The 21,945-nt window shown below is 38.9% G+C and overlaps 1 protein-coding gene across 1 annotated transcript in view; it reads left to right on the forward strand.

Moving 5' to 3' along the window:
• TRUB1 (TruB pseudouridine (psi) synthase family member 1) overlaps positions 1–17,521 on the forward strand; it is a 28,463-nt gene extending 10,942 nt beyond the window's left edge. The window contains exons 4-8 of the mRNA XM_010077532.1: positions 7,719–7,800; positions 12,955–13,027; positions 14,312–14,451; positions 15,564–15,620; positions 16,997–17,521. Coding sequence (XP_010075834.1) covers positions 7,719–7,800; positions 12,955–13,027; positions 14,312–14,451; positions 15,564–15,620; positions 16,997–17,211 — 567 coding nt within the window. The 3' untranslated portion in view covers positions 17,212–17,521. The remainder of the gene's footprint in view (positions 1–7,718; positions 7,801–12,954; positions 13,028–14,311; positions 14,452–15,563; positions 15,621–16,996) is intronic.
• Positions 17,522–21,945: the final 4,424 nt, after the last annotated feature.

Genomic DNA, 21,945 nt, shown 5'->3' on the forward strand with positions numbered 1-21,945 from the left:
AAATTTTTCATCTGCAACACCTTCTCATTTTTCACTCTGTGGTTCATGCCCCTTTACATTCTCACACCTCTTTGTTTATGGTATCCTATCCACAATAACCAAAGGTCTGACTGAGTTTCTTTTTGTCTTGAGATGGGAGAGGTAACAAAAAAAAAGAGTGCAGTGTGTGACCTGCTCATTTAAGCAAAATGGATTGTAGCTACACGAAGTGTTATTACTTTGCCTCTGTTCAGGCCCAAAGAAATTATTGTTTCCTTACAAGGGAGGTAGGAGAGGAAAGAAAGAGATGATAAGGGTATCTTCTAGGGGAAAGAGAGAGCCTGGTAGATTATACACTGAGGCATGTGAAGAGGTTAGCGTGAGGTAACGTTACAGTGTGCCATAAATCCAATATCTCTATTGAGCCTATGTTTTTTTTTCTAAACCCAGTAGAGTTATGAATTTTAGTTCCCAGGCTTGTTTTGAAAGGTGTTTTATAGGTTTCCCCGGAGGAACAGGACTGGCAGATCAGAGATGGAGTGATTGTTTTATGAGAGATGTTAGCCCACGGGCAGATGGATGTGTTTCAGCCCCTGTAGAGTGGATAGGTGAATTCTTCCTGACATGCACTGGTTGCTTAATTTCACCCATTTATTTACCATTTTGTGCATTAGGTGAAGTATATTACATTCCCATAATGTAGGTATAGGGCAGAGAAGTCTTGACATTTCTGTTACATCGTATTTATTATGGTATTGTGCAAACATTCGAGGAATACTTCCTCGAATGTTTGCACAATACAGTGTAAAGATGTCGTGTCTATTAATAAAACTTGTCCTACTTACGTCTGCAGTCTGTAACAGCTCTATCCAAGTACTGCTATAATAGTTTGCTTTTTTTTATCCAGTACTGACACCTGAGAAAGTTTTCGCAGAACCAGAACTTTCTATAGTAATTCCACAACCTCTTTCCAGACCAGAGAAGGTTGGTTGAGAGACACATTGTTGTTTATGCAAATGTAGCATTGGTTTCTACCCTGTGTGTATTATTTTACATTACTGACAATGAATTTCTTGGTCCCTGAATGCCTCAAGATATTAACTAGATATCAGAGTCAGTTTATGAAAGTATGGTTGTCTTCCTTGTTTTGTCAGAAGGAAAATGCTTATACAAAAGGAAGGCTGGTAAAGTGCATGAATGATGTTGGTTTTGATGTGTTTTGAGAATGTGTAGAAGGTGTTATCAAAACTTGAAGTGATGTCTGCACAAAACAAGATGCACTCAGACAATGTTAAGCCAGCACAGTGGAGGATGCAGGAATTGGGAAGGGCTAAAGTGTTAGCTGGATAAAATGATTGTAAATGTGCCCCTTACATTTTTCACACTGTCGACATCTTTAATTACCTGTGACTACAAAACATATGATACATTTTTTAACCTGCTTTTTTTGTAACAAATCATAAGAGAAGAGGCTGATCGGATTATCTACTCTCTCCTGTTTTGACCAGTATCCCCGAAACAAAGTTCTAGAAGAAGAAGCTGTTAAGTAGTATGGATACACACTTTCCTGCAGTGGTACCATTAGTAAGCTGGCTTAACATGCTGTGTATTGCTCGAGTCTCTTTTATGCTTACCCCAGAGGCCTAATCTATTAATAGCTCAGCTTCATGCTCTGTTAATATTCACACTTTTTTTAAACTGTTGAAAATCTTGAGGAGACTGTACCTATTGTGCTGCAGAAGCTCTTTCCTCCAAAAATGCAGAATATTTTAAGAGCATGCTCTAGTGTGATTTTTCTGTTTTTCCATTCATGAGGTCAGCGTTGCCTTCCTTCCTCTTGACCTTTCTATAATTGTATATATGTCTGTGCTACATGTACAGTTCTTACTTGTGTTTATTAAAAAAAAAAATCAAAACTGCAACATGGCAAGTATTTTTTATCTTTTTTTTAATAAAAATCACAGAAAAAAATGTTAACAGACTTAAGCTAGCCATTCTCCATTGTTTTCTGTAGCATTCCTTTCTAGTAATTTGGAGATGCTCATAGCAGTGCCTTTCAGAATTTACTGTCTTGGCCTTAGCATTGTCTTTGAATTCACCTAAAGGCTTTCTTGCATTCAATTTTATCTGTGAATGCGTATGTAGTTATAAAGTCTTACCCCTCTGGAAGGGCTGTCGTACGTTTCTGGGCAGAGAACTATGAATTATCTTAAAACTCTTGTTTGTCAGATAGAAGCTGAAGGTCGTCTTTGTTTATTTTCTATAATCTGTGGTGTAGGTGCTAGGAGACACAATGAGGAAACAGATAAAGGACAGGTATTGAAGCTGAAGAGGAAATTTAGGAGCCAACCTGAGACATTTTGGTGAGTGGGGTAGGTTTCCAGAGATCAAGTGTCAGAAGGGTTTGCGTAAAGAGACTGTGGGTCTTTATGCAAAAAAAAAAAAAAAAAAACCCAGCCACTTTTGCACATTAAACTGCATCCACTCTTGGATGTTTTGAGCCTGTATTGTGTTTATAGGAGCCTTGGTGCTTTTTGGGGTGACCTAGTGTTCCTGTTCGAATTGTTCCCCCTTCTGCCTCCTTTCCTGCCCTCCCTCTAACACCAGAATTTAAACTTCCTACTGTTTTTAGGTACCACCTTAAAGCTTACCTGAATTCCAGGTAAAGTGTCTTCTGTGGGTTCCCCCATTACAGGTGGTTCTAGTCCTTCAGACGTATGGGGTGACTAGATTTTCAGTGTGAACTTTTAAAATAAGCTGACATAAGAGGTCAGAAAATCTTGTTAGTCCAGGAGTAGAGATCAGACAGTTCTTCAGCAATGACAGTACAATTACAGCATCTGGCAGTAAATAAAATTTAGTGCAGGCTTAGCACAAAGTCAGCTTTTTCTTTTTGGAGAAAAAATTGAATGGTAGAGAAGAGAAATTGTAATGTTTGTGTATATTAAGAGGACATGTTTGGTGTTTGATAATTTTGAATTTGCTCTGTTGTAAAATATAGAACTTCTCTCTCATCCTGCAGTCTTTGTTTTGCTTCTGTGCAACCTGCTTTTAAGAGATTAGGGCTCTGTGCTTTGAATATATTGGAATCTGCTTAGTGAGAGTGCTTTGTTTTGGAAAATAATTGAAACTATGGCAACCCCCGTTTTTTTTCCGGCTTATTTGTCTACCTCGCGTACTCCTCTGGTTTGGTGGATGATTAGCATACTGGGAACCACTGGTAGCTGCTAATGTTATACAGACAGCAAATATAAGTTATGTAAATATTAAATCCAGAGCACCTTGGTTGTGCTTTTGAATCATTGCACACAAATTGAATGTCACTGTAAAACTGAGAGCTTAAGGCCTCTTACTGTCTCAGTGGCCCAAGTCTGCAAAAATGTACGTGCTTGCACCAAGCATGCAGACTGAGTGGGTTTGGTGCAGGAGCGCTGGTTCTGATCAGTGCTTGCCTGCTGTGTGCTTGCTCTGATTTCCTCAGGTTCTCTAGAGCACTTGTTTTTTGGTTTTTTTGTTTGTTTGTTTGATGTTCCCTCAAACTTGTCAGCCACACACAGACAGCAGTTTATGTAAATTGACTGTTTCTATCGAATATGGCTTCTCTTTCCTGGCTTTCAGTCTCTTGCAGAGGGTACTGTAGCCTTTATTTATTTATTTTCCTTTTACACTTCTGTGTTCAGTTGCTGCTGTGATTTGAAAATGGGTCATCCTTGGATGAACTCTTATGAACTGCCCCTTCCAGAGAGCTTGCTTCCCTGGGAAATTCTTGCTGTGGGAGCCATCTTAAAATCTTTCTGACAGCTAGTAGTGACCTTATTTCATAATTAAATGTGTTTCTGTCTAGCTCTTCCAAAGTGTTGCTTCTCCGTGTTTGAAAAACCTTTTAAAACATGTTATAACGTAAGATTTCAAGTCTCTGGCTTCTTTCCAAATAAAACTTTGATATGTTAACAGTTAAAACTGAGAGGCTCCATTCCATGGTCTGTCTGGCGTTTGCACTGATAAGTGGGACAACCATGCCTGGCAGTCAGCCCAGGGGCTTCAGCCTCCAGGAGTCCCCCTGGGTGGCTTGTGCAGCTAATAGCTATGCTGGCTGTACAGCCCCTCTAACGGGAGGAGATTCTTCTTCCTTCTCCTCCTCTTCCTCCTTTCACAGTTAAATATGTGTACTGACTTGCCTTTTTCTCTCTCTTTTTGTGGATGTACTGTCCCTTTCCGTGTTGTATAAGGATTTCTCTGAAATTGAATATGAAATAAAAAGCAAATGATAGTTATTCTCTTACTAAAACATTATTGTAAATGTCATATGATTTATTATTTGTTAGAATTTTGACTGTGCCCTGTGGTTGTGTCTCTAAAACAAAATTCCTTTTCCCAAGATCTGTCACGTTTATTAGAGGGTTTGTGATTTGTTCCTTACAGGTTCCTGTAATCCTGTTATTTCTTTAGTCCTGGCTTCTATGACATGTTTCTTTCAAGTCATGGGTATGGTAGCAAATGTGTGACTGACAAAGTATTTCACTGTCTTTCTGGTCTTGTTGAGGTTGCATCTACCATGTCTGTATGACAGTTTTTGCATTATCATTGACACAGTGCAGTGCTCTGTCACTGTATTTTCTTAAGGCTGTCTACTCACTAGTGTGAATGAAAGAGTTGCTTATACTTGAGGGCTTCTGGTCACTTTGCTGCCTTTTGTTTCAGTTGCCCTGAGGTCAGGAAAATGGTTTTCTAGACGGCTGAGAGATGTAGCCATTCCCTAATGCAGGGTAGTTCTGGGAAGGTCTGTATGCCCTCGGGGTTGTACTGTTTTACAGTTGTCTGCTTTGGGACCACGCAGACCAGCTTTAACAGTTGGAGTTAATGCACGATGCTGCGGTGCTTGCAAGTTGTGACTGGGAATGCTTGATCTTAGCTTTTAATGGGCGATGCTTGAATGTTGTGGAATCCCGTAGGGAAGCTGAGATGCTGCTTTTAATCTTTAAATGGTTTGGGTCCTGGTCTCTTGAGATCAGTAGGGGGCAAGGACAACTTTCTTGAGATGATGTGGGGCAGAGTGTTCGAAGACAAGCTGCAGGCTGCTGATGGGACATTTCCTGCCACAGTCTGCACTTGCTAGGCTTTTCCACTGCCTGCAATACCTGCTAACTTGCTTTTTTTGTTTCAGGTTGAGTGGGTTGAAGGCAGCGTGGTTGTGAGCAGTTGCTGTCTGTGTTCCTGCAGTGATTTGTAATTTGAGTGTACAGGAACAATACCCCTAGATGTATTTTATAAAACTGGAAGAAATAAATGATTACCAACACAGGTGGGAAAAGGTCACCAAAGACTTATTAAATTACTCGGAATCCATTGTGTGTTTCTGAGGGCAGTGTGAGTTACAGTCTAAAGAGAGTTAATGCTGAATTTTGACACAAAATAAGAGGAACAATAGATTAAGTCTGGACTCCCATATTATCTTCTACAAACTCCAGGTCCTGCACACTAACAAAGGGGAAGTAAACCCTATTAAGTGCCTAGTAAGAATTATGATATATAATTGTAGATACCCAAGGGCACTCCGGAGACTGATCATAAAACAACTGTAATTCTTAATTTCCTGACCTGTTATAGCCTTCTTTGTGGATTATTGCATTACTGTCTTGAGTCTTTTATGACTCTTTAAAGGCTCCTGTAAAGAATGGGAATTTGTGGCTAATTTTAAAGGATGCTCTTTTTCCAGATTGGATGGCTTTTTGCCCTTTTTGCAGAAATGAAAGGGGAAGTTGAGTGTCGAGATTTAGATTGTATTGTTCATACAGTTTGTGTTTACATATAGATTATATTATCTCTCTGTTGCTGGTAGGTCAAATACAACATGTTATTGTAACAGACAGCCTGAAGCAAGATAGCCAAAACCAGAATTAAGAGGAAGAAAGTAATTCAAACTAAAATGGTATCAGTACTTTGATTTGGAAAAATCTGAAGACTGTGTGAGGTTTCAGACTTTCAGATTTGAAGTTTTACTGACCTCCTAAGAACATTCATCATTCTAGAATTATGAAGGTCTACTCACATGTTTTTATTAACTTCTAGAATAGCTGCCGAATAGTGTCTCTTTCTAGCTATGCTATTAAATGTTAAGAACTAGATCATTAAACGTCTCAGAAAGCAGACAATTTTATGGTCCTAAAAGCAGATAACATACTTTCAAGTTTATTTGAATATTTGTTTGGAGCAGCCTTAATCCATTCTTCCTTTCATTTCTTTTCCATGCATTCCAAAAGTATGTAAACTTCATGAATTAGATTTTAAAATGGCTAATTTTGCAGAGTTATCAGGGGATTCAGACATCTGCACTATTTAGGAAAAAGGTAGCCTTAGTGTGGTAAGCAAAGAATACAGTTATTTTTATATTAAAGTCTGCGCTCCACTGCCTTTTGTCTGACTATTTCTGCTGCTTCCATTTCATGGCAGTTGCTTGAAGAAATACATTGAAGTGGCAGGTTGTCACATGGAACAAAATCAAGGCATGTCTTAATAGTTCCATTTTGTAGGTGTGATTTATATGCCCACACTGTTATTACTTGAGCTTGTTTGTACTTCGCAAGTACATGAAAAGGGATGGATTTCATCAATGAGTAAAATGTTAGTGCTTACGCCTGTTTGGATGTGTTCTAGTAGAATTTGGTCCACCACCTAGAAGATACATCCTTTTATGACTTGGTTCAAATTTGTATTAGCTCAGTTGGGAGTAAGTTCATTGAAACCTCACTGAGAATTAGGCGTATGGAACACCTTGATTTTTCTCTCACAGGCAATGTAAATGCTTTACTTTAAAGGCCCCTGGACTTAACATAGGGATAAGGGAAATAGAATGGAATGGGATAGGCAGTGGGTCAAACCACAGATTTTAATACCTGAAGATGTCACCAAACTTGACCAAAACTCACGTGTTGGCAGCCTTGTGAAAAGACATGGGGCAGCTGGTTCATGCGAAGCCCTTTGTCAGCTTCAGCAGATTCTGCCATGTGCAATAAGGACAAGAGCCGCTGGTCTGGGAGCGGGTTAATTCCAACACGTGCACTGAAGAATTCTTTAGACCAGAACTCTGCAAGACCCTAAAACAGGAATATTCAGACAACCCATGATGAGCAGAGAGGTCACTCAGTGGCCTTGCAGTCCTTGTGCTGGTCACAAGGCCAGCTTCCAGATGTTCAAAGCTCCAGCTCTAGGCTATTGCATATCACTGTATTTCATGGCAGAACTGTTGTAATGTTTTGCCTTGGAAGTGGGTGTTTTGCTTTCACAAGTAAAGGTCTTTGTGTCCTTTTTTTTTTTTTTTTTTTTTTTTAAATTGTGAAGGAACAGAAAAATTTTGTGTGAAAGGTATTCTATCCGCCTTGCTTTAACAATGACATATGACACCCCACAGAGACTTTGACTTTACCACCCTATTATTTTCTTTATGGTATTGACGTATCTATAGTAAAAATTAGTTTCTATGTTGCTTCTTCCTGGGGTTTCTAAAAGTGAAATCATAGGTGTATATAATGTGGGGTTTACTTTTTGTTTAGTTCCATGTCTTTTCATCTTTACTTTTGCTTACCCAAAATGGCCGGATTGACTTTTCACATAGTATTCTACCTGTCCTGATTTGAACTATTTGCAGTCCTTAAAACAAACAAACAAAAAAAAAAAAAAGAAAAAGGAAGAAGAAATAACTTTGAAGACCTGACTCACTAATCTGCCTTTTTCCTTCCTAGAAGTACACTGCCGTTGGACTACTGGGCAAAGCTACTGATACATTAGATGCTACAGGAAAAGTAACTGAAGAAAAACCTTTTGGTAAGCATAAATGCATCTATACACTTAATGTAATTTGAAGGCATAAATGGTTTCTATCATAGAAAAGCGGAAGAGATGTTTAGGACCTTGTGAATTAAGTTTAAATGTGAAATCAAACTAAGATTATTTCATCTTCAACTTCAGTGCTCATATAATTCAGACTAGCTTCATGCAATTATGTCCAGTGTAAGTGTTCATTTCTGTTGGAAAAAACCCAAACCAGGCATTAGATTAGGAGGGAGAAAATAGAATTGGGCAGGACTGTGTCATTTTAAATCTTTGACAGGCTGATAAATGGCGTGCTGTGTCCAGTAAAATTTTCCTCTTTCAGTGTATAGTCCTACAAGTGTTCTTTTAGTAACATCCTTCAAGGCCAGTGGAGGAATAAAGTGCTTAGATCTTCCCTTTAGGACACCCCTTTACCTACAGATTGCTCAACACAAAATGAGGATGGCATAAACTACTTTCTATATATGTTCACCTACCAAATCTTGCTTTTGCTTGCAGTCTGTGTCCTAGCAACTTTAATAAATGAACTTTTCTGACCCACAGAGCCCAGTGCAGGAGTTTAAGGCTACAGAACTAATCCTGACTGTGGTTTTGTTGGAGTGGAAATTCCACAATACACAGGGCGTCTTAGAAACAATGTAGAATTAACCAGGGACACACCAAACGTATTTGCCATTAGTTATTTCACAACCTGGGGACAAGAAACCCCAAAAGAATAGGTAATGGGTTGCTTAGCAACTCTACAGGTCCCACAGTTTGTGGTACCTGGTAATAGGACATGAAGTAAATTATCTTTTTTTTTTAATAGCATAATGAAAAAGGTAGCCTGGATTCCACCTCTCAACCCGAGTCTTCTTTCCTTTGCAGTTTTTATTGTTGTACGAGGCAGGCAGGTGTGAGTTTCTTGTCCACATTAACTTGACGGATCATTCTAAATAGTATTACTTACTAGGTAGAGTTATTCAGAGATGTTGGATCATTTGTTTCTGCTTCAGGATCAGGTTCTAAGTCTCTCTCTGAGCTTCTTAAGGATTGAGCATCCACATGGCGTTAGGGTTGCCAACACTTCATGATGGTTGGAGAGAAGACTTTCTTATGTTTTACGTATACCTCTCAGTGGAATGTTGTAGTTCTGCTTTGCTGAGTAGTATTCATTGTAGCTACTCGCTCACATGTAAACTGGAGTACTATTTTAAGTAGATGCAACTCAGTCAATTAATAAAAAATAAATCTGTTTCTTGAAACAGTAGTTTTGCTTTTTTTATTTTGTATTGTTTACTGCAGATAGAATTTAGAGTGGTGTTTTCACGTGCGTTTCCTTCACTGGCAGCTCTTCTTATAGCAGTTCCCACCTCTGCACCACCTCTTCTCTTATGATGATTTAGTTTTCTGTTGGACTGTGTGCTTGGGGAACTGATTTGGCTTAAAAATACCCCCTTTTGTTGAGTTGCTTATCTTTTTAAACTGAGATCAGTTGCATGATCCAGTTCATCATGTGGTCTCATGGAGATTGGTATTGCATTGCTGGAGCAGTGCAGTTTTGGGTGCTGGACAAAGTTTTTTCCTTTTGCTGAAGCTGATGACTGAAAGAAATGCTCTTGAGATTGGTCTCAGTTGCTTTCCATGTTGGTGTAAATCAGTCAAATTTGAATTCAGCAGAAAGAAGAGAGAACATGCATTCTTTTTCTCCATGCTACCTACATATTTTGTATTTCCTTCCTTCCTCCTCTCCTAGTAAAGCAGGCACTTCTCATCTTTTCCACTGCCTTCTCCAAAGCAGCATGGTTTTCTCTAGGATTCTGTGGGTGGCCCACCATCCCTAATCCCTAAGCCTAATTGGTACTCCAAGAACAGCCAAACCAGATATTTGAGCTGAATTTCAGCTTTCCTTTGACATCTACAAGGATTCTGGGAAGAGCAGAGTGTCTGCTAGGGACCATAAATCCTTCAGTGCCAGAAGCATCTAGGATTGGGCCTTAGTGCAGAGAAAGGACACTAAATCAGCTTGCAAGATATATGAAACTCTTCTTGAATGACTCCACTGGACCACAAGAGAAAAGTGCCTGCAGAAATTTTGTTGCCTGCTGTATTAACTATAAGAAAGTGTTACATTTTAGCCTTGAAAATGTCCCTAGACAGCAGTTTAGAAAGCAAGCCGTTGTGTATTACAGTTAGTCGCAATGGAAGGACCTACTGAAGAACTGAAGAGAGCTCCTTGTGTTTAACGCCTCCTGAACTTCTCATAGTTTTCAGTTTGTTTGTTATCAGACAATGAATTTGGATTTCCACGTGAAATTAGGTTATGGTTTCTTACTGCTCCCGGGCTCTCAGGTGCTGACTTTGGAAGCAAGTAGCATTTAGCATTCCTCTGATACTCTCTTGAGAACAGTAATGATTTTAGCTGTTTTTTTAGTGTTCGTAACTATGCACAGGAATATGCATTCTGAAACTCACTTCCTCCCAGCTGCCTGCAGACTATATCCAGACATGGAGAAGAGAATTAATGAGGATTTTCTGCAGGTCTCTGCTGATTATGTCTTTAATAGAGCTACTTGAATAATTTGAAAGAAGTAGTCCTTTCAGCATTCTGCTTATCTGTTTGCAAATAATTTGTGCTGGGCCAGATTGAGTCAAGGTCATCTGCTGTATTTCTGTTGGACTGTCATGGATAATTTGTGTGTTCTGTTTTGTTGTAGTTTGTCAACAAGCGCAGGGCAATGCTACAAGTGATGTTGTGGCACAATTGGCACCTTTTGGTTTGGTAGCTTGAATTAACTTCCTTCATGGTCATAGCAGGAAAATTGATCAACAGTCACCAGTGTTCAGAAGCACAACTGTTCTTAAAAATGTTCATGTTGGAAGCTAATAGGCTCATTTTTAATGTTTTTACAAGCATTAGACAGCTGAAGTTTTGGGTGCTTTGGGTTGCTGATAGAATCGTAAGGTATAGTCCACTGGAAGACACATAGCCTGTGCAGAGATCACGTAACCCTGCTGTTGCTCTAAGGGCTTAGGAAGAAGTTTAGAAAATTTAGAGTTGAATTGAATATATTCTAAGCAATGTACTCACAGAGCAGGTACAGTAATTTTGTTCTAAGCTAAGGCTGTCGTTACACCTGGGGACTGGACGCTACTATCGCACGAGCCAAACCTCAACAGTCCTCACTGAAGTCATTGTGAAACAGGGTGGCAGAGCCATGAGTCCGGTCTGTAGATGCCATAGTGAAACTGTATGTTTGGGACCAGATTAGTAGGGCATTCCTTTGTGACTGAGAGCTGGGTGAAAGCTCCGTGGGCTTCTGTGTCGTTTTAAGAAAGGGCAAGAATCCAGTATAGTCCATTAACACAAACGCATTGCATGCTGACAAAAAGAAATAGAAAAGCACATGCTTTTAGGTTTTCAGAATGTAATACTAGCCATCTTGTGCCACGATGTATTGCAGAAGACAAATATGTTTTATTCTAGATCTTAGCAAACTCATCTGTAAATATTTACTTTGATAACACACCACACAAATTTGTTTGTTAATGGCTTAATATGTCATTCCTCATATGGGAAATTTGTTTTTTACAGAGACAGAGATTGCCTATAGCATGAGTGCTCTCCTCAGAGGCTAAATGTAACCTCTCAATCAGGGGGGAATATGCCATCAGAGCAGGAACTGAACTCAGGTGTCTCATTAAATGTCCTAGCCACAAATTCAGTTCATGGGGTGAAAATTGAAAGAGAACTCCAAGTGACACTTATGCTTAGTTCTTAAATACTAAATTCTAGCCTGAAGCAACCTGGGGTTCACAAGAAGGCTGACAGGATCACCAGCATTGAGCTGGGTCACACTAACTTTCTACCATGTAGTTTTGTTTTGATATGTTGCTAAACTAGAGTAACACAAACAGAAGATTGAAATAACTGTGTAAGCAACTCTTCAGAAGAAGATCCAGACTTAGTATACGATTTATTTTATTGTTCCTACCCCATATTCTGATGTACGTTGGTCTCTATCAGCATCCCTGGCTGACTTCTGAGCCTTGCAACCTTGCTCTTAATGACGCTTCTTGAGACAGCTGCTGGGGCATGGGGACAGCATCTGCTCTTGAGGCTGCGAAATGTGCTTTGCAAAAGTGAGATGCCACATTGCCATCTTCCAAAGGTGCTGTGGAAATAAGCCTCTTCCTTTTTTTGCTTAAAGCACAAAGTACATCTGTTTTGTAAGGTTTGCAAGTAAAGATCTATTCCAAAACATAATGATTACTCAACAAATAAATTTGGTTGGTTTATATTCCAGGATGCTGTCGACTTCACAAAGTGATACTAATTGAATATAACTTAAGAGAAACAGGATTAGTCAAGTCCTAGACAGTAGAAAGGCACTGAAGTGCATTGTGGTTACAGATTTTATGTTTATACACTCTAAACAAATTACGGATGAATGTCATCTCTGTTGAATAGTTGTTTCAAAGGACCAATGCAATCAGCTACTGAGGTTATAGCCTTCTAATAAAGGTGGGACAGATGTGTATGTGTACTCTTAGAAGAGAGTAGATTGCCTAAAGCAGCTGTTTTTCTTTTACAGGATTTCTTCAGTAAAATTGCCTTACTTAATTTATAACAATACCCTGGTGTGCATTTGCAGGTTAGTTGTTTGATACGGAAATTTGATGTGTTGTTCCAGATGCAGTCTTTTTTCACTAGAAAAAGAACCACAATGCTTTTGTTCACTAATAATCTGTTGTATTTTTTCACTCAGTTAGATACTCCTAAAGAGAAGCTGCCAAGGTTAGATGAGCCTTTTATTCTTTTAGGTCCTTTAACAAAAATTAAAATAGGATGAATTTTGTAGTTTTTTCATAGTTATGAAGAAAAATGAATTTGCAGTCCCAAGAGAGAGAAGTTGCAAAAGAAAACTGTGAATATTGGGATTTCTGCCCTTCTGAAAGCATCCAGACTGTCTTAATCACCTTGGACAGTTTGTTCCACTCCTTTTGTAATCATTCACACTCCTACCTACATTCTGGTTTTAATCTATTTTCTTTGGTGTTTTTTACCCAATCTAAATTCTTTGTATCTGTTTGCAGAACGTGACTGATGCCATTAGTGCCATGTGAATAATCGATGCTAACATACTTACTGTTTTCTTTCTACAGACCAGATAACAAAACGAGATCTTGAAAATGTGCTGCAAAAGTTCACAGGGGACATAATGCAAGTTCCTCCACTGTAAGTTCCACAATATTCAGGCACTCTTGGCATCTGTGTTCAGCTGTTGGGACTTGCCAACAGAAATTAGTTCTCTCAGAAATAAAAAGACACATTTTGGCAAGAGGATAATAGAGGCAAGGCAGTCTCAGGAGTTTAACATTTGCCACTGCAGGTCATGCCCATTTGAACCTTGAGCACAAATGGTGACCTGGAGTCTGGTTTTTTTTGGGTAAATGAAAAGTAGCAAAGCATTCTTAAACAGCTTTGCAGGGTTTTGTGGCTTCTGTCCTGTCTTCCAATTAGAAAACAAAGCTCTGAGTCTTTAATTCTAGTTGTGGGGTAAGGGGAGGCTTATTAACATCTGTGTGGAAGTTCCTTAAATGGCTTCGAATTAGTTTTTTGAAAATCAGAGTATGAATGAGTGATTAGTGACAGAGCTTCAGTAGCATAACAAATTTCCTCTTGTCAGGTGAGCCCTGGTAGCTGGCAGTGTGCAAGCACTTAGCTTGTGACAGATGGCTTTTATGGTGTTTTAAGCTCACATGCTTTCCTTTGCGTTTGCAATGGGTCGGTTACTGTGATTCTAGTGTGAGCCCTGTAAGGTCAGTAATTCAGTAGGTGTTCTGCTTCATATGACTTGTTTCAAATTAACCTCTGCTAATTTGAGCAAGGGCTTTTTTGGTTTTTCTCTGGTCGTCTTTCTGTCAAGACCAAAGTTGGAGCTGTGGGTAAGTTTCATCCGATCCGTAACATTAATTTTTTTTGTTCCACAGTGGTCCCCTAAACACCCTGGAACAAGGCTACATAACTTGTCAGTTGCTGTTCAGGGAAGATCCTGATGTGAGACAAGTAAAGGTGCAAAGCAGAATTACAGGAGTTGCCTAAGCAGCTCCCAGAGCTCAGCTCAGCATAACACTGAAACAGAGTATGCCCTGCAGACTACTGAGAGACAGTATGTTAGAGGCAGCTGCAAGTGTTGTACCCCTTTTAGAAACCCTCCTTTTTCATAACTACAAATTGAGTGATGAAACACTTTTAAATCTGTACAGCAAGAGATAAATACAGGAGCATCTCTTATTTTCCATTTTATATAGCTACTGGTGAATGAGATGATTCTGTGTCCAAGAGATTTCAGAAGCACTTGCTAGTTGCTTTTTTTTTTTTTTTTTTTGGTGAGCACTTGGAGAGGATTAGAAGGGTAAAATGTATGCTACTGTAGTACAATATTAACAGGATATGGAGGATAGGAAGCTTGTTCTATTACAACCGTATGACACAGATTTTCATGCTCTATCTGGTCAGCTATTCTGCTCTGAAGAAGGATGGAGAAAGGCTATCAACTCTGATGAAGAGAGGAGAAGCAGTCGAAGCAAAGCCTGCTCGGCCAGTAAGAGTGTACAGCCTCTCTCTCCAACAGTTCCAGCCACCACTGTTCACACTGGGTAAAGGCCAAAGATTATTACATAGAGTGATGCTCCCAGCTTGTTAGTGTTTATTTACACTCAAAGTGGGACTAAGATAGTGAAATGGGTTTCATTTCCCTCAGCTATTTGTTTTGTCATGAGCCCATGTGCAGAGACTTTCACTTTGCAGTAAAAGCACTGTATTTTGGTTTTAAGTTAAGCTGATTATATGTAATCTTTCTGTGAGGGAAAATTCTGAGAGGCTGGTCAGATTATTTGCATCTGTCTGTGATTTTGCAGCCTCCAGCTCACTCCTCCTCTCTCAGGTCTGGTTGCTTCTTTGCCCATTCTTTTGCCCAGATGCCCACGGCTGCTGGCATCCCTCCTAGCGTGCAGCAAGGACCGGTATCAGTTACTGTCAGGCCTCTTTCTCAGTTGAGGAGTCAGGATCTTATCCTTCCTTCTGTCATACCTGAAGAAACTTGGGTAGTACATTAAGAAGCACATGGATAAATAAACCAAAAAGACTGTTGTAAATGTTTGATGCTACTGTGAGGTCAAGATAAGGTTTTGCATTGATCAGCTGCCTAGTTGACCCATAGTCCTCTGATGGACCAGATATGATATGATGAGCAGGTATGAGTGACAGAACTCAGCGCTGTGTTACTGCACTCCTTAATTTATGGTTGGGTAACTAGCAGTTGATCACTGTCAGAGGTGAAAGGAAAAGGGTGAGAAAGCGAAGAAAGTTAAAGGTGAATTTTAAAATTTTATTGGAGCTGCCTGTGTGCAGTATCTTAAAAGCATCGATAGTCAGTTTAGACTGTGTTTTCATCATCAGAAATATATGAAACAAGCTTCTAAAAACTCCAGAATTAATAGGACTGAAGCATTTGATAATATACCACAGCAAGAACTTAATTTCTGGTGAATTAGTTCAGTTGCCATTGTATTTGCTTTCTCTCCTGTCTAGCTTAGCAATCTCACCCGCACATATGTTACAGGATGAATAATTGATGTTGCATTCTATAAATATTTTATCACTGGGTTGTTTGCTTAGCACATTTTTACATTTATGTGGGGACATGCTTTCTATGTAAAATAAATTTCACATTGCAATGGCAATTTACCATGTCACTATAACATTCCAGATGTCGAATGTGGTGGTGGCTTTTATGTCAGGAGCCTGGTCAATGACATTGGCAAAGGTATGCATGAAAAAACCATGACAGTTTAAGGAGTGAATGTGTCTGTTTATGGAAAAAAAATTGTAATTTTCTCTATCTCCAGTGACCAGACCTATATGTTATTTTGCAGAATTGTGGTGCTAGAACTTGTTTTTATGTACTAAGGTATTTTTCTTGGGAACATGAGGGAATGAAGGCTGAATAATTGCCAGAGGACCTTGGGGGCTGGGGGTTAAAAATGGAGCAAGTAATAGCACTGAGCAAGATAATACAAGGCAAGGTGGGGATATTTTTTTTTTTCTCCTCCATATGTTAAAGCTAACTCAGGTTAAGGGTGAGAAGAAAAAGGACGATACTGTCTTTTTAAATGTTATTCATAACATTTTGAAAACAAATTGCACAGAACATTACTATGCACATAATAAACCCTATCTGCTGGAAAGACTTCTACATTTGTGGTGGTTTTTCTAGTGTTTTCTTTCTCCTTTACCTGAACTGTGAATGGTTTTGCTTTGCCACAGAGTTATTTGTCTTGTGCTCTATATCTATGAAACTGCATGATGGAGAACAGATAATCCACTCCAGTTTTTTTTTTTTTTTTTTTAATGATACATTTGCAGATCAAGAAAGCAAGTGATGTGGAATAACCCTATGAATTTAAATGTTGTTATTTGTGCTTAGGCAAGTCAGAGATTCTGTTACTGCCTTCTGAGCATACCAGCTTATGTTTAGTCCTTTAATGACAAACCAAGATAAAGTCTGTCCTCAGCTGGTTTCTTCTTAAAAATTGAAAATGCGGTAAAAAATCTTCCTGCATCAGAAAGGGTGGGAGAGAGTATTTTCATGTATCTGTGGGCTTACGAGTAATCTCTGGTTGCTGTTATGTTTTGTAGCCCCTCATGTAATTCTGTCGTACTGGTATTTATTTAGCATATCAGTGAATTTGTTTATATTTCTTGTTTTTCCTTATCTGAGTTTTAATTGTCCTCATAGGGAGTACAGGACAAAAAGGTCAAAATCCTTCTTGAAGGTGAGAAGTGCTAAGGCTTCGAAGTCTGCGGAAAAATAGTAGATGGTCTTCTAAGTCACTTGTGAATACAGAATGTTCTGCTTACATCATTATTTCCTCTCTTTTTACTCTGAAATAATTTCTAAATCTGCAAAACCTTTTGACAACTTTCTGTCAGATTTTGAGCTCTTTACTACACTGGAGATCTACTGAAATCAAAGGCATTCCTTGGCTCAAACTTAAGAAGATACGAGTGATAAATATTGCTGAACTTCCTTCTCAAGTAAAGCAGAATAATGTAGAAGGCTATATGTAAAGATACCTTTTAATTGAGTTGCAAATAGTTAAATTTGACTTTTTCTAACTGCTCTTTTTTCTTTTACTGTAGAACTCTCTACCTGTGCCACTATGCAAGAGCTGACCCGAACCAAACACGGGCCATTTACACTCGAGGAGCATGTTCTTTATGAAGACAAATGGACAATTGATGAAATTGCACGATCCTTAGAGCATTGCACGTCTCTTCTCCCGGGAGAGCTATCTCATAAAAAATTGAAGACGGAGCATCCTAGTGAAACTGCTGTGAGCTGGGAAGATAAGTGATAAGTTGGGTCAAGGAAAAAGACTGAATGATTGAGACATTTTAAGATTGGATTGGGATTGTCTTGCCTCCTGTGTAAATTTACAAGTCTCTACTGGGAGGGCGACAAACTGCAGTGAAAGAGGAATTATTCTTTTGTTTTCTGGGGTTAGAACATGCACTGAAAATATCCAGCGCTTGCTGCTTCCTGATCTGTTTATTTTCCTTCTTGCATACTGTAAATGGGTCTACCGCTGATGTCAAATCTTCATGAACTTTTAAAGAACTTCAAGGGTGCAATATAGCTGTTGTTGCTAATTCCTCAATAAAAAAACTAAGGGTTTGATAAACGTGCTGCAAAAAATAATTTTTTTTTCTTTATAGCTGGTAATCAAACCCTGAAATACCGTGGTGACAAGACTGTCATGGCTTGAAGGATATAAGAATGGGGTGTGGCAGTTTGCTTTCTTGAAATCCATTTCAGGCTACTGTAGTTGAAATCCATTTCATTTTACTGTAGTTTTTCCTATGCAGATTGTTATTTCAGTCCAATTTTATCCAGAATGCATTAAATGTAGAAGCTAATATTTTATATTAAGTCTGAAATATCGGTGTAAGTGAATAGTTTTAAGTATATTCCTGAAGATAACTCATAACAAGTGCTCTGAAGAGCACAACCGTCATTACAGGTGTACATATCTTATTCTGGTACAACATCCCAGTTGGTGACTATCCATAATGTAAAGTATAGTTAACTGTTACACCTTTCATAGAGCTTGTGGAATTTACTTTTCCCATCTGTGTATGGCTTGAGCTGTCTCCCATGGATTGGGTAGAAGGCTGATGTGCTTTGGAGCTTTGAGTGTTTTGGTCCTGGCTAGTGGTATGGGCAACAGAGGGATCCACCATCAAGGATCCTTGCTGAAACCATTTTAATTCACTGGGGCAGTGAGAGCGTGTTCCAGAGTTCATGCAGTCAACAGAATTTGGTTGCACTGATTAATTCTTACTACTGCTTCCCTTGGGATTTTCAAAACGACTAAAAGACATTAGTTTGAGAATGCTAAAAAAAGCACCCTAGTTTGTTTCCATGTGTGTAAGGGACTATCCTGAAAGGACTTCCCTATGTGTCCCCATACAAGTTAGCAGCAGTGCTGTTTTCCTCTTGTCATAGTGAGGAACATGAGGAGAAGTTTAAACACGTGAGTGGTATCTGAGAGAGAGCCCTGCTTTTGAAATTGGCACTGAAACATCACCAAAGAGGGATGGACGGGCTGCTGTAACATGGGACATCCTTTCAAGTGACAGAAGACATGGGATACAGCTTCTGTGCAAGACTGAAAAATGTTGTATGAAGTGGGTTCAGCTGTGTGTTATGCTGTTGCTGGCCACGTGGCCTGCTGTGGCTTTGTACAACTCTTACATCTTTGAGCTTTGGTTCTGTAGTATCAGGACTTGACTCTGAGTGACTGAATGCTGTAAAGCCAAGAGTTTGTGCTTCTGTTAGGGTGTCTCTTTTACAGAGAGATGTAAAAATTTGATTTAATGACTCTGTGTTAATGGCGTTGCTACTTAGCATGGTAAGTTATCTTGATAGCTAATTACCTCTGTTGCTTAAAAGAAATTGTGCTTTATTCCCAACTTGACTTGAATCTCCAAATGCTGCATTTGATGTCTTTTTCTGCACTGTACAAAAAGCAATTTTTCTGTATGCTGGTATTATGTGAAATGATCAAGTTCCAACCTTACTTTCAATCTAAGAAATGAAATAAGTATCCTGAAGTTTCTCATTGCAGGATACCTTTCCAGACATCTATAGGGTTTTTTTTTGTTTTCTATACAATAAGAAACTGAAGTCTATACAAGATTAATGAAGCTTTTGTTTAGAGGGAGGATAGAGTTTATGTTTTATTGTTCAGCAAACAGACGGTTTTCTTCTTTTGTATATTCTTATAAAGAACTTCAGGGAAATGTTGGAAACATCACAAGCAAATTGAAATGTTAGAGCACTGTAGCAGCAGCGTATTTAATGTACAGTGTGGATGCAGTAACCATTGTAAAAATTTTTTATTTCAGAGATGGGAGAAAAGAATTGTGTTCAGTAAGAGAACAGTGGGAGATTTTAATTGTTTCTTTTCAGGGTGGGTTTTTTGGTACTTTGGGTAGAAGCAGAGAATAAAGATATTATTTCCTCAAGAAATCAAATAAAACCGAAAATTTCATTTTCCACTATACTTATCTTGAACGATCAAAGACTTTGATTGAAACACAGCTTCTCTTATTGCCTAAATCTGTATTTTTCCAAGAACCTGACTTATGTTATCCCAGTGGTCTTCTAGACTAAGTTCACATTTTATTTATCTTTCTGCTTTTAAAAAAATAGCCCAGTAGATATAATTCTATGTCTTCTTGTTTCATCTACAGGGGTTTGTTTCTTTAAAAATTAGTGCAACTGAGAAATCTTTCTATTAATAGGGTACATTTTTATGCAGTGTTATAGATGTCTAGCACATTTTTTATCTCATCTGTTTGTTTAATGCTCACCATGGCTTTCTTGCTGTTACATGTGAGACCCCCGATATTTTTAATTTCATCAGCTTTTAAGTTAGCTTGCAACTGGTCTGTTGTAATTATTGTGAACAGATCTGTGATCATGAGAAGACAGGGTCTGTTCAGTAGTCTAGTCACTTGAGAGAAACTAAATGGCAATCAACAGAGAGCATCCTGTCTACATCAACAAGTTTAGATTTAGGCTGCGAGTCCTAATGCATATGGAAAGCATAGGGAGAGGAGGAATGCAGGAATCTGCATAAGATGTGTAGGCAGCGTTTCTAAACACTGGAGGTATCTTTCAATTTACAAATGTAACTTCCCTCAGTGCTTTTATTCCTCTGTAGCAAGTAGAGAGACTTTGACCAGGTCCAGCTAGACTCTGAGATTCCTCTCATCTTCCCCAACACAAGGTTCTGTCACCTCCAGAAATAAAGAGAGAGCAACTTTTATCTCAAATTAATGACAAACTTCTCCCCACATAAGCTGTACTGAACTACAGAAGCTATTTCACTTACAAGTTGAGTAGTAGGTGTGTCTGGTTGTAGTTGAAGTGGCCAGATAGCACACAGAACCACGTCAGGCAGCAGACAGGTGTTCTTAGAAGACACAGCGTAAGAGTGCATAAAGTCATGAGCAAATTAAGCCTTAACAGCTTGTTTTATGATCACTGAGTGTCAGCCCCGGTCCAGCCCTAAATGGTTGAGCTATCTTTTTAAACATTTGGACTCCTCTGTCTACTTCCCAGATGCTCGGCCCCACTTGCAAGCTCTTTCCTAGGTGCCCCTGGGCTTTAATGAGTCTCCTCCCCTTGAACCATTAGTCCCAATGAATAGGAAATGGGAGGCTGCTGAAATACCTAGGAACAGCTTTTTCAGATATGTTTTAGTAAGTGTTTAACCCAGTATCTTGAAACTATCAAGATCTGTAAGTAAGTGTTGTGTTCCCATGGGAACCTAGGGAAATATCCATTTTAACGTCTTTATTCTTGCTAACATGTATATCCCTGAGATACCAGAATTGTGCTATGTCCACAGAAAAATGTAGTTTTTTCCAGAACAAAATATCGTTTGTTCTGGAACTTGTTTGCTGACAGTCATGGTATCTCAACATTAAGGACTATTTAGAGTGAGAGGAAAAGTGTGTATACAATATTTCTGAGACTAGTGGAAGAGTTAGCACTGAGTGCTCAGCTGAGACAAACTGTAGTTAATAGGAATTTTATGGTACTCTGGCCAGAAAATATGCATGTCTCTGTGATTTACTGTTTAAAATATACCCATGACACAGACTGAAAGATTTGTCTCATTTTAACAAGAGCTGTTCATGGGGAAATTCCTGGTAGAAAAGCGTGTCCTGCTTTTGAGCTGAATATTGTCTGTCTTGAATTTGGACTTGTGATCTTTAGTCCATGTCGGTATGCTACCGTGGTCTGGCCCTGACCCTGCCTCCAGTGCTGGTGCTGCTTCAATTATATTGACAAGGGATTCATAATTCATCTCTTTCTAATGTCTCTGCCTGGCTCTCTTTCTTCCTTATTTAAATGGTTGTTTTTATGTTCACTTTATAATAGATTTCTGCCAGCATGTTGAACACTTTTAAAATATTTTCTAAGTAAAATCAATAGGATTTTTTTTTTTTTTTACATTAATCAACTCTGACCCGTTAGCAAAATATTCTAGGAGTGCCTTTGTCAGTAAGCATTTAGCATCTTATCCTGCAGTTCTGTTTTTGATTTATATGCTTATTAGAAGAAAATAAAGTCAAACTTTGAATAGCTCCCTGAATTTGGGGATACCTTAGGATTTTATTTTTTAGTGTAATAGATGGTGAGGTTGCTATTCTGAGCATGAATGACTCTGAGACTTTAATGGTTAGGGTCATTCTGTGTGCTAGGCAGAGTCGAGGAATCAGTTGGCAACAGTATTAATTTTATTAGAAAGGCCTTAAAGAGACAAAGCGAGAGTGAACGTGTGTGCATGGGAGAGCGTGACTACAGTATACAACCGGAGGAAGGTCATAGAAACAGTGAATGGATTCAGCCAGCCTGGGCAAAATTACTGTCCCTATTAAAAAGCAGTCATTGTTTCTAATGGCCATGGACTTCATCTGCATCTTTGTGAGACCTGATTAAGTAAATTGCCAATACCTAGGAGCATGTCAGACAAGCAGTTTTCTAGAATCATAGAGTCATAGAATGGCTAGGG

Source organism: Pterocles gutturalis, unplaced genomic scaffold (assembly GCF_000699245.1).
Source record: "Pterocles gutturalis isolate BGI_N339 unplaced genomic scaffold, ASM69924v1 scaffold50418, whole genome shotgun sequence".
NCBI classification, from domain to species: domain Eukaryota; kingdom Metazoa; phylum Chordata; class Aves; order Pterocliformes; family Pteroclidae; genus Pterocles; species Pterocles gutturalis.